This window comes from Alexandromys fortis, unplaced genomic scaffold, assembly GCF_014885135.2.
Source record: "Alexandromys fortis isolate MF-2015 unplaced genomic scaffold, M_Fortis_MF-2015_v1.1 scaffold_175, whole genome shotgun sequence".
NCBI classification, from domain to species: domain Eukaryota; kingdom Metazoa; phylum Chordata; class Mammalia; order Rodentia; family Cricetidae; genus Alexandromys; species Alexandromys fortis.
The window spans coordinates 2,578,954-2,592,243 of NW_026068065.1; the positions used below are offsets into that span (position 1 = coordinate 2,578,954).

The 13,290-nt window shown below is 46.7% G+C and overlaps 1 protein-coding gene across 1 annotated transcript in view; it reads left to right on the forward strand.

Annotated features, from left to right (window-relative positions):
- LOC126487621 (uncharacterized) overlaps nucleotides 1-7,838 on the forward strand; it is a 178,778-nt gene extending 170,940 nt beyond the window's left edge. The window contains 4 exon segments of the mRNA XM_050120553.1: nucleotides 338-458; nucleotides 4,859-4,986; nucleotides 7,155-7,264; nucleotides 7,351-7,838. Of these exon segments, the coding sequence (XP_049976510.1) occupies nucleotides 338-458; nucleotides 4,859-4,986; nucleotides 7,155-7,264; nucleotides 7,351-7,396 (405 nt within the window). The 3' untranslated portion in view covers nucleotides 7,397-7,838.
- The last annotated feature ends 5,452 nt before the right edge of the window (nucleotides 7,839-13,290 follow it).

The window sequence follows — 13,290 nt, forward strand, 5'->3', positions numbered from 1 at the left end:
GTAAATAGATACAACAATGAGTAAATGTTAGTTTTTAGAGAAGCACAAAGTCGTAATTATAAAGTGATTATAAAGTATGGATTCCACCGATGGCTTCTGGTCCTCTTTATTTAATTCAGTTGACTTTAGCTGTTCCTTCCCAGGAACACAAACTCAGGCCTGTGTTTAGCCTATGCAGGACCCTGAAGACTGACTGCTTCTCATGGGGTAGCCTTGAACCCATACTGTCCCTCATGGGGTAGCCTTGGACCCACGTTCTCCCTCAAAAGTCACCTGGGAACCAAGGGAACTCAAGAAAGCACAACAAAGGATCCCGCTTCCCACCCTCTCGCCTCAGATGAGAAGCCGGCTTGCCCAGGAGCGTAGTATGAAGCTGGATGCCTTCCAACGCGTGCGGGAACTACAGAGTCAGCTTGATGACACGGAGCAGCCACCTCTCCAGATGGGCTGCCCAGCTGGTAAGTGCACCTTCCTCTGGCTAGAAGGACCACCCAGTCTTGGGGACATTAGTTGAAAGGGGACCTCCGTGACTCCAAGACTGGGTAACAACCCAAGGCCAGGAGTGGGCTCTTCATGAACGTGGATTGAATGAATAACATATGGATTTAAAACAAAAACCCTTCTCAGATTTGCGTTGTTATCTACTCTCATTCGGTCATGGCTGGTCAGAGCGTGTAAAATACCACTTGAAGAGCAGTAAGCGTCACATTGCTTGCTGGAGCGTCTTGGTGGTCTGCGCTACCAACGACCACATTTCTAGGGTGTTATTCATGAAGTACATTGTGATTGCTGGGTGCTGGGAGCTCAGGGCTCCTGTAGAGATGTCCGTCGGAGTAGTCCTCTGGGCAGCATGGCAACAGACCCCAGAGCCACTCTCAGTTGGCTTCCTCCCCCGTGAGATGAGTACTGAATGAATTCCAGACTGGCCACAAGTATCACCAAATGCTGGTGACCATGCGTGGGTCATTGCCGGGGCCTGTCAAGCTCTCTCTTTGTCTCTCGTCTGTCACATAGACTGGTTGAATGCGCAGGCTTTTGAGGGGGACCACCAGATCCCCGTTACTGCTAGCTGTGTAACTTTACGTAGCTTGATTGCCTGCCACACAGTGAATAAACCTCCATGACTTATTCTACGTGTTAAATGGAAGAACACCCGTCTGATACTTAGGGGGATCTTTTGTCAGGAATTGCACAAGATAAGTACTACACTTTCGTACATGTGGTTAGTTCTTTATCTGGGTTTCCTTTTGGCTGTTTGCCAACACGAGTGAGCGGAGAAAATACAGTCTTTCCCAAGCGGACCGTCGCGTGAGTCCAGGCTCACTAGGAACAGAGCTGGACTTGTTCCTGAAACCCGCGATCCTCCTTGACTCTGCGCTTGCTGCCTCGCCATTGAAGCGGGCCTGCCGCAGCCTAACCCAGCCCTAAGATGGAGTCCTGCTGTGACCACTGCCGCCAAGCAGTTCTACCTGCCTTGTGCTGGGGACCTTTCTTCCTCTCCTCCCTCTCTGCTTCTCTCCCACCAGATGTCTTTGTAATTCCTTCTGGGCAATGTCTCCTAGAGAGCTGCCATCCAGGACCCCCAATATCTGCACATTTATGGAGAAGAGCCAGAATGAGGTGCTCAGGCGGTCCCTCCTTTTTAAGTTGAGGGAGGGCTCTTTTCTAGTAGAAAAAGAAGTTACTTTGGGCTTCAGGCCTAGCAGCTTCCCCCCACCAGGTGGAGGGGTTTTGTAGCTGGGTCTGTGGCACCCCTACACATGGGCCGAAAACCAAGAATTGAATCTTTAAACTGTGCTTTAGCCACGGAGCCAGCAATCTGAGAAGATATGGAATTAATACGTTAGAGATCTGTCTCTGGTCTCAGCACGGGCAGCAGATTGCATGGGGATGGGGGCAAAGGCAGCCAATCATTGCAAAGTTTCCCCTTGCCCCTCTAGTCAGGTGATCAGTCTCGTCTTCCAAGTCTGTGGTGTGGCACTTTTCTCCTTATGGTCTCCTCTCTGCAGGGGCGGGGTGACAGACACAAAGGCCACCAAATCTAGTTTACCTAGATTGAAAGTTAACTCAGAACAAACAAGCCGCTGACAGTGCGCAGCTGTACTCCTTCCTGCAGAGCGCGGAAGTACAGATGTGCTCTTGAGGCAGGGAGGCACGGGGACCGGGCACCCTCCTGTCTAATCATTCGTGTTCTATGCACACACCCCTCTTCAAACAGTTCCCCTAGCAACCTCAGAGCTCCTCCTACATGGGACTACACATCCAGTAATGTTTCTCTGCCTCTAAGAATAACCAAATGTTAACAGTTTCTGTTTGAATGTGTTCTCCATATATTCCGGTAGGAGACCGGCTGAGTCAGCCTAAGATGGGTTTGGGTGCGTGCACAGTAACTCACACTGTGCCCTCAAAGTGAACTCTTGGGGAGATTACCCTACTTATCATCTGATGCTTATGCAGTCAGGTGTGTATGTGATGCTAAGATGCATGATGGGAAAGGATTATCCATAATAGGAGAAATGATTATACGACCTAATCTAGTGGTCAAAATATAGAACCCGCTGGTCAGAGGTGGCGCATGCCTTTAATCCCAACACTCCAAAAGCAAAGGAAGGTGGATCTCTGAGTTCAAGGCAAGCCTGGTGTACAGGGTGAGTTCTTAAGAATCAGCCTCCTCCTTCTCTTTAGCCCTATAAGAGGAAACCCTAAACAGAAACTGGGACCTTGGCATAACCTCCTTTATATGGTCGGCTGTCAGTCTTGACAGGAGGGGCCCTCTCTCATCTGGGTTTTGCCTTGCTTTGAATAAAGCTGACTTGCTACTTCTGCAAATCTGTGTCACTCCCCTGTTCCAATCCTTCAAAAAATAGCCCCAAAGCCTGGAAATCCCTGGCACGACCTCCCACCACAGGTCGGATGTGGTTTGGCTGTGTGGGGTAGTCCCTACAGTGCAAAGAGGTGTGTGGGACCTTTAAGGGGTGGAGCTTAGCTTGGAGGGTCTTTGGTTCCTGTGGTGCTGCCCTCAAAAAGGATTTAGGAAGGTCCTGTGAAGCCCCTTGTTCCCTGGGAGTTGGCTCTCCTGTTTGTGGCTTCATAGTCTTGTTGATAAAAGAATTTAAAAACAGACTCAGAAAGATGAAGGAATATTTTGTTTGAATTTGAGAGGGAAATGACAACAGGGAGGATCAGCAGCCAGTCTCACCACCAGCTGTGAGGGAGGAATGGAGGAAAGCCTTCTTCTGAGTTCGGTCCAGGGAAGCAGGCATTCTCAACAGCAGAGGCCAGGAAGCAGCTGCAGGGGACAGGACTGTGGGGAAAGAGTAAGAACGCGAGAGTATGGGGGAAGCGTGCTAGGATTTTGACCAATAGAGAAGGTATTAAAAAGAAGGAAAAGAAAAAGTTTTGTTCTTTTTAGTTAGAATTTAGAAAGACAGGCAGCAGGTTTTGTGTAAAGACCTATAAGCGCCTGCACTGGGGGAGGGTCTCTGGTGTGTAAGTAACCAAGTCTTCTTCCTAGGGAGATAAGTATTCCTCCAGTCTGTCTTCAGCGTTCCTGAAGGGTGACTTTCTGGCTAGTTGGCTGACAGACCCCTTAAGATTAATTCTTAAGGAAAAGACAAAAGAACCTATCATTTGGGGGTGGGCTAGAATATCATTTCTTCACCTGCGGATAGAGGAAAAGCTCAGGTCCTGTTATTTTGATGGGGGGGGGATTTTCCTCTAATAGGGCCTCAGCAAAGCCCTGCAACCACCTTTCATGTGGTGATTTAAATCTTAAGGATGGACAAGACTGACTACAAGTTTCAAATCCATATTCAGCGGCCCCCAAGCCTCCCAATGTCACCCAGCTCCCTAGCAAACTGAAGTCTCGGTGGGGCTGCTAGCAGAGTGGACCTGATCCTGGGCTCACTCCCTGGCTTCAGCTCCCTACCTCCCTATGCTATAGTCTTTTCCTCCCTTGAGGGTTCATTCATTGAACCTGGACCAGTTGAGTGCCCACCTACCTCACCCACCCCTCCCCATCTCCTGAACCAGGACTTTGGTCCTCCCAAACTGTGACCCAAATCAACCTCTTCTCTTTATAGTGTTAGCGGTCCTCTCTTACTTCATTATAGCCGCGAAAACCAGAGCAATCCCAGTGGACAGGATCCTGTCCGCGCTTCCTCCTCCGGAGTTTTGAGGAACCCTTTCCCTTTCTTATCTCCACCCTCGTATTTCCTGTCCGATGAGGGTCCTGGGGGACAGTCCTTTAGGATGTATCACCCAGGAGGGATCTTGTAACAGCTAACAATTATGTATCGTTCATGTATGTGTAAAGGTCATAAAAAATCTACTAAAATAAAAGCCTTCATTGAAGCCGGGTTTGATGGCTTATGCATATAATCCTGGCCCACAGCCCCAGTGCTCGGCCTGTCCCATCACTGAAGGTAGGAAGGACTGAGAGTGTGGTGCTGGCCAGTCTGAGCTAATCAAAAACAACAGCCAAACAAACTTGGAAAAACCACCTCCCAGGACCCTATTCGCCAGCCTTTTCCTGCTCATCGTCAAGCTTCTTTAAAGAGTTACCTATAAAGGGGGCTGGAGAGATGGCTTCGGGGTTAAGAGCACACTGACTGCTTTCCAGAGGACCTGGTTCAATTCCCAGCACCCACATGACAGTTCATAATAAAAAATTAAAAAATCAAAGCGGGGGGGGGGAGAGTTACCTGTGATCAATATTAATTCATTCTACCTAGCTTAGGGTTCACATCCATCAGGGAGAGGGGAAGGAGAGAGAAACACATAGAGGGAATGCCCTGTGTTAAACTGGGCTCTGTACACTGCAGCCAGAGATCTACTTTCTTTTCCTTTTTCTTTATAGGGCTTACACCCCAGACCCACCGCTCCCTAAACTCTGCTGCTGCGTTATCCAGATGCTCCCACCAGCGGTTTCCAAAGACTAATCTTCTTGGCAATAAAATGGCAAGAAGGATTCAAAGGCCAAAGACTGTGAGTGATGCTGAGCTTGCTTATACATAGGAAACAAGAATACTTTATACCTGGTGTATACGTTTAGGGTAATTTCAAACTTACATTAGGAAAATTCTACATCCGGATGTTAGCCAGGTAGCTTGGATCTGTTTTACAGTTTTAGTGTTGAAATAAGCCCAGGGTCCTCTCTGAATTACAACCCACTCAATGGCTCTGGAAATCAGTACCAGAGCCTTGATGTATTCTCTTTGAGTTTCTTCTGTAATCATAGACAATAATTATTAATATTAGGTCCCTCATCTAATTTCCCCTGCCTTCCTCTTTTATTTGTTTGTTTGTTATTGTATGTCATATACATACCATGTATGTTCCAGCATGTGCGTATGGAGATCAGGGGACAAATTGAAGGAGTTATTTCTCTCTTTCCACCATTTTGGTTCTGGGGATTAAACTCAGGCCATCAAGCTTGGCAGCAAACATCTTAATCTGTTGAGCTTTCTCACAGATCCCCAAACTTTCCTTGTGATTTTCCAATTGGCAGTCTAGGTCTGGATGGAAGTTCATTGCAGCACTTAAAATATACAGTTAAGAAAGGGTAGGGAGGCCGGGCGGTGATGGCGCACACCTTTAATTCCAGCACTTGGAAGGCAGTGGCAGGCAGATCTCTGTGAGTTCGAGGCAAGCCTGGTTTATAGGAGCTAGTACCAGAACAGGCTTGATAGCTACAGAGAAACCCTGTCTTGGAAAACAAACAAACAAAAACAAACAAGGAAGGAAGGAAGAAAAGGTAGGAAGGAAATGGGAATCAATGAAACCTTACCAAATCAGGGTCATGCTACTATGGTTACCAAATCAGGGCCGTGTTACTATGGTTACCAAATCAGGGACCTCACTCCACTCCTCAGGGTGTGCAATCATCTTTCCCTAACATGCGAAATTCTAGTAGAGTTGTCCTTCGGTATCCATGAGGAGTTGGTTCTAGGACCCCCATGGGTACCAAAGCCTACAGGTGCCATTTACATGCAATCTACACATACCTCCTATATACTTTAAATCACCTCTTGATTACTTATAATGTTAAAACAGTGCAAATAATTGTTATATCACTTAGGGAATGTAGACAGAAAAAAGTCTGTGCACACAGTACGAATTTTATCTTTTCCCAATATTTTTTGGTCTGTGGTTGGCTGAATCCATGCATACAGTATGGAGGAAAAGCAGTATCTTTGCTTGTAAAAGCCTTCTACCAAGAGAAGACCGCCATGTGCAAAGGAAAACAAGACATTTCAGAGTTCACCCCATCTTCATGTCACTTCTGAAAGCTCTGAGTACTTTGGGGGTGTGGCGGGTCATAACCCTTGTGGTGGAAGAGGCTAACTAGCTAAGTGCATTGACAGAGACCCACTGGACGTGAGAAACCTGGCAGGGTAAGGGACTAGGGCTAACTGTTGGCTACTGCCAAATAAACCCTACTAAGATACTAAAATAAACCACTTGATAAACTAAAATAAATCCTACAGCCAAGTGTCCTGTGGTTCCATGAGCGTGGGTACAAATAGGGATCCCCAAGCAGAAGATATGAAGGCCGGCAACACCCAGCCTGAGCTCGAGCCGCTCCAAGTCTGTGGTGTGACTTCCTAAGAAGGTGTGGAGATAAGACAGACAAGCTGACAGGTCTGACAGACAGGACACACACGAGACTGTGATATATGCGCAGATGTTCTACAAAGATGGTGCAGTGTTGACGTTAATGACAGAGCCCCGAGGAGTGTTTAGGCTGCTCCAGGTCAGCAGGTCTTCCGGTCCCCACCTGGAGCACCTTTCCCCTGATGGACTCACCCTGACTAGTTCCCTTTATGACGAGCCCACCAAAGGCCGCCTCCCTAGAGCCAGAGCTGTTGGTCTCAGAGGCAGCAGTACCCCTTGCTATGCTATGGGAATCCTTCAGCAGCAGGGCAGGGGTGGAGCAGGCCTTTAATTCCTGCACTGGGGGAAGAGCAGGGAGACAGGCGGATCTCTGTGTTTGAGGCCAGCCTGGTCTACAGAGCTAGTTCCAGAACAGCCAGAGCTACACAGAGAGACCCTGTCTCAAAAACCAAAATAAAATGAAACAAAAACAAATACAAAACAAAAAATATCCTTTGCCACCTTTAAAAAATATCCTTATCATCAACTTGATATTCCAGGTACCAATTAAGCAGAAAAAAAGGATTGATGATCATTCTCTACCCAATGTGCAACCTACAACTCTTCAAGTCCAAACAGCTCCATCCAGGATTTCATTCAGAACTGAGAGGTAATCTTTTTGTGTGGATCTGTTTTATTTCTGTATGCATTTAGATGGATAAAGATAACTCCAGCTCTATCAAATTTTCCATCCAGCTTCTCTTCACAGTATGTGGCAGACAGTATTGAAGAACTGAGATGAATTCATCTAGAGTGTCCAGATGAAGCCGGATTTTGGTCCCAGATTTGAAAACTTTCAAGCACTGGTTTGCATTCTACAAGTTCTCTCAGGCTCCTGGCTGCCCAGCAGTCTCTCGGCTTGAGTTTTGAGTAACAAAGTAGGCAGGGTGGTCCAAGACAGAGGGCCCTGATGCTGAGCTGTTCCTACTAAGAAGTCAAGGCTCAGGCCTGGTGCTGGCGGTTCTTAGGGCCCCGTTCAGCTCCAGCTCCCACATGGTAGCTCACAATTATCTGTAACTCTAGTTCCAGAGGACCTGATGCTGTCTTCTGGCCTCTGTGGATACTAGGCATGCATGTGGTATACATACATACATGCAGGCAAACATACACATAAAATAAAAATAAATCTTTTCAAAGACATGTTATTAAAAGTGAAAAATCACTGTTGTTTAATAAAGATTCATCCGAACAAATTTCAAAGCCTTTTTTATTTTACTTAAACGTGTCATCCTTTCTTAATAATCTTTTCATTTCTTCCTGCAAATGCTAAAACTCTGTTTTATTAAGTGTTTTTTAAAAAGGTTTATTTTATTTTATTTTATGTGTATGAGTGTTTTGCATGCATGTATGTATGAGCACCACATTCATGCCTGGTGCCAGAAAAGTCGGAAGAGGTCATCACATTCGCTGGGACTGGAGTCGCAGATGGAGGAGGTGCTAGGAATCAAATATGAGTCTTCTGCCAGAGAAGTGCTCTTAACCACTGAGCCAGTTCCCCAGTCTACTTTAGTAAAGTCTTAATCCAATTTCTTTTCTTGTTCAGACTAGAGAATCTATCTTAGGTAAGAAAGAGATGAATGGATCAAAATAGACCAAAGAAACATATTTGCATGCATAAATTTATACATTGCCATAGCCGGATCCTAGATGTATCTCCCAAAGGTCCACTGCGCTAGTAAGATTTTTGTCAAGTTGACTCATGCTATAGTCATCTGGGACAAGAGACAAGCAATTGAAAAACTGCCTCCATTAGATTATCCTACGGGCATTATCTAGAGGGCGTTTTCGTGATTACTGATTGATGTGGGAGAATCCAACCCACCGTGAGCAGTGCCGCCTCTACTAGCAGGCGGAGCAAGCCATGGAGACCTATCTAGTGAACGGTGTGCCGCCGACTTAAGCTCCTGCCTTGGCTTCCCTTGGCTTCCCTCGGGATGGTCTGTAACCGTAAGCCAAAAAAAATGGTTTCCTCCCCAAGTTATTCTCGTCAGTGTTTTCACAAAGCAATACAGAGGTGCACTGAGACAGCTGGACTCTGGGCTAGTGAGGTGATGGCTACCCATTTCCTACTCTGTCAAAATGATAAAAGTTACAAGTTGACTAATTTGTGCAGACTTTGAAGGAGCAGAGAGTCAGAGAGGAAAGCTCAGACAACTGGTAGCGGTGTGACCACCAGGGTATGTTTCAGGCCACTTCAAAGAAGGGTGCAGTTGCTGAAGAGATTAGTAGCCAAATAAAAAAGCTACACAGCCATCCATACATGTGAGTGCTCAGTTGGTGGGGAGCAGAACTCTTTGACAGGATTAGGTGGTGTGGCCTTGTGGAGCCTGCCACTACACTTCCTGCCACGATGGTGAGAATGGACTAAGTCTCCAAAGTGTAAGAAAGCCCCAATTAGATGATCTCCTTTATAAGAGTCACCATGGTCATGGTGTCTCTTCCCAGCAATGGAGCTCTGACTAAGAAGTGGCGAGGCTGACTAAGCAGTCACACGTCGCTTCTGTGTAAGTACTAGGGATCTAAACTAAACTTGGTCCTCATGCTTGCCCTTGTACAGTGCACACCTGTAATCCCATTGCCAGGAGGAGACAAGAGGAGCCCAGGGACTCACCTGGTCAGCCAGTCTAGTCAATCAGGGAAGGTTCAAGCTCAGTGAGTGATCCTGTCTCAAAAAAGAAGGTGGAGAACAATTGAAAAAGACATCTGAGAGGGACCTCTGGCCTCCATCCACAGACACAAACATTCCTGTAAACACACATACACACAGAGAGACAGACAGACAGACAGACAGACAGACAGAGAAGCAGTACTATGGGAATGTCATGAAGAGATGCCATGACCAAGGCAGCTCTTATAAAGGATACCATTTAATTGGGGCTGGCTTACAGTTTCAGAGGTTTAGTTCCTTGTAGCCATGGCAGGGAGCACAGCAGCATGCAGGCAGATTCGTGATGCTGGAGAAGTGGCTGAGAGTTCTACATCTGGATCTCTCGACAGAAGGAAGAGGGAGTCTCTGGGGCTTGGCAGGGGCTTCTGAAATCTCAAATCCCATTCCCAATGACACACATCCTCCAACAAGGCCACACCCCCATACCCTTTCAAACAGTGCCACTCTTTGGTGACGAAGCATCCAAATCTATGAGCCTATGGAAGCCATTCTCATTCAAATCACAATGATGAATAAAGCAACCATGGGGACTTGGTAGTGTTGGCAGAAGCATTATGGGCAAGGGGGGCAAGTCTTATCCAGAATATGTACTTAAATTAGGGAAGATTAATCTCTGGCCCCTTCTTAATGAAAAAAAAAAGTCTAATATCATCAGCCTGCTGCCAGACATACAATTGTTTCCCACGGAGTTGACACCTACTCGGTAAACTCCAGGCAAATGAGAACCTCTGCCTCTGCTGGGGAGATGGCTCCGCGGGTAGGATGTGCACGAGGACCTGAGTCCGGATCACCAGAATGTACATAAAGCCAGGTGTGTTAGTGCACACCTGTAATTCCAGCTCACCTACAGTGAAACGGAGGATGGAGACAGGCATCAGATGTGTCAGAGATGGGGTAGATCATACCTTGAATGGGATGCTTAGCTATGAATAACTCTTGCCCGCTACATTTTAAATCTCATGCCAAGACCTCAAAGATGGGCTTTGCAGGGAGGCGTCACTGTATCTCTCTGTTCCTTTTCCCAGTGTGGCCACACTGAATAAACCTCCTTTTTACTATTGTTTGCTCGACTGGCTTAAAGACAGGTGGCTAAACCCAGCTTATTGAGGCTACAAGGGTCCAGGCCTTTAATTACTGCTAACATTGGTTGCAGCAATAACAAAAATGTAGCTAATATAGAAAACTGGCACCCAAAGTGGGATTGTTGCTTTAAGAAACCTGTTATTCCTGGGCCTTGAACTGTTTTGTGGGACCAATGTTTGGAGCTGTGAGCTACAGAAGCCCAGAAGGCTGTCAGCACAGTTTAAGGGGTGAATTTGGGTCGGGGGTTGAAAGACCAGAGTACAATGGAAATCAGTACAGTACTGCCTGAGCTCATGAGGCTTCAGAGGGGAACAAGGACTCTTGGGAACTGAGCTGGAAGGTCATTCATGTTCCCATTCTGGCCTAGAATCAGACTGCATTCTGCCCATGTCCTGAATAATAAAGCTGAATTCAAAAGTAATGGAATAAGTAATTGTCTCCGCTTTTGTTCTACTTGCTGGAAAGAGACACTATGACCAGGATGATTTATAAAAGAAAGCATTTAATTGGGAGATTGTTTACGGTTTCAAGGTGAGTCCATGGCCATCATGGTGAGGGGGGCACGGATGCAGGCAAGCACAGATGCGGGCAAACACGGATGGTGCTGCCGCAGGAGCTGAGAGCTTACATCTGCTTTACAAGCAGCAGGAGAGATGGAGCAGGGGATCCTGGGCCTGACATAGGCTTTTAAAACCTCAACACTCACCTCCAGTGACACACCTCCTCCTCCAACAAGGCCACACCTGTTTAGTTTTTCCTAAACAGTCCGCCAACTGGTAACCAAACATTCAACTATATGAGCCCATGAGGACCATTCTCATTCAAACCGCTACAGCTGTTTAGAGTGAAAATTTCAAACCAGCATAGGACCTTAGACTATAAAATGTTATATGAAAAGTACAGTCTGTCAAGGAAAGGGGTACGACCAAATTTAAAGAAGCCAGTAAGTTTAGTACAGAGAGCAGCTCTAACTCCTCAAGAGATTCGTACCATAAAACAGAAATCTTGTGTTCCACATTGGGACAACAGGAATGGCGCTCTAAAAGCAAGAATCCCCTCCTCCCATGAAGACTTCATCTTGTGAAAACACAAACTCATTGGGAAGGAGAGAACTTGATGTGAGAATATTCCTGAAGGAGTTCCCTGCCAGAAAGCAACCTGGGTGGAGATCATCACCGCTGTGGTAAAAGGGGCCAGACCACGTAGCAGCACAGACTACACTGCCTTAGAGACAAGCACAATCCAGTCATGTGGTACATGCAGGCCCACGCCGATGTACACGGAAGCTGCCAAGGCCAAGCAAAGTCTGTGAAGGGGAGGTGACGCCGAGACCAAGACACCCTTGTGTGGAGCCATGAGGAGGAAGCTGAAGCTGGAACAGACCTGCTTGCTTCCTGTTATGTGATAAAATACTGACCAAAAGCAACTCAGAGGGGAGGATTTGACCTACAACTTCCAGGTCATAGGCCATCAGGAAAAGTCAAGGCATGGACCTGATGTAGAAACCATGGGAGAATATTGCTTGATGACTCGCTCCTGGGTTCATGCTTACTTTGCTTTCTTAGACAGCCAGGGCCGTCTGCCCAGGGAATGGTGCTGCCCACAGTGGGCTGGGCCATACTATAATTAACAAGGCAATCTCTCACAGATATTCTTACAGGCTGATCTGATCTGGGCAATTTCTCAATTGAGATGCCCTTCTCAGGTGACTCTAGGGCTGCGTCAAGTTGACAGTTAAAGCTCAGTAGGACAAGACTCTATGATATTGGAGATATGCAGCAATTTCCTTTGAGTTCAACATCCCATGGTGGAATGAGCCTCCCTAAGATACAAGAAGTTCCATCTTAATCTGTTTTATACTAGAGCGCTGGTTCGCAATCTGTATGCTGCGAGTCCTCTGGAAGTCGAACAAACCTTTCACAGGGGTTGCATATCAGATATTCTGAATATCAGATAGCTACAATTCATAACGGTAGCAAAGTTACAGTTATGAAGTAGCAGTGAAAGTAACTGTAAATAAAGGTTGGGGGTCACCACCACATGAAGAACTGTATTACAGGGTTGAAGCATTAGGAAGAGCTAAGAACCTCTGTCCTAGAGGGAGGCTCCCAGGAAACAGGAAACAACTCTCACTGAGTTCCTGAAGCATTTCACCTGACCCCCACCAAGGCTGTAAGCAGTACTGTTGAGAAGGAGGCTCTCCAGCCTGTCAACTGCCTGCACATCACACAGGACTCGAGGATGACAGCTATTGTGGATCAGCACCCGAGATGGAGTTGGCTGTTCAGTAATGCAGCTGTTTGAGTCATCTGTGGTCTCATAGTAACCTGTCACCAATTCTCCAAATTCACAGCTATATTACTATGAACTTTGACATAACAATCAACACCATCTGAGGTAAACAGACCTTTGATCACCTCTCCCCAGGAAGTGCTCACTGCACAAGATGCCGAGCATGCACCAAAGAAAGCTACAGGGACGGAGTGGAGATGGACCAAAAGATGCTATGTGTACTACAGTAGCCAGGCTCGAGGCAGAGCTACTCAAGCCCACTGGAGCCCAGATGTCATCAAAAGCTCCAGATACTGAGCATGGAACTGCAGTCTTTCCCAGCTGAGTTTGTCTTACTTTGGTCAAGTCTATCCTGGCTATCTTCCCATTCCTCCCTTTTGGAATGCAAGGGTTTACTGTGCCAGTGTGTGTTAGAAGTATGTTTTTTTTCCTTTTCTTTTTATTTATTTATTTATTAAAGATTTGTGTCTCTTCCCCACCACCGCCTCCCATTTCCCTCCCCCTCCCCCAATCAAATCCCCCTCCCTCGAAAGCCCAAAGAGCAATCAGGGTTCCCTGCCCTGTGGGAAGTCCAAGGACCTCCCACCTCCATC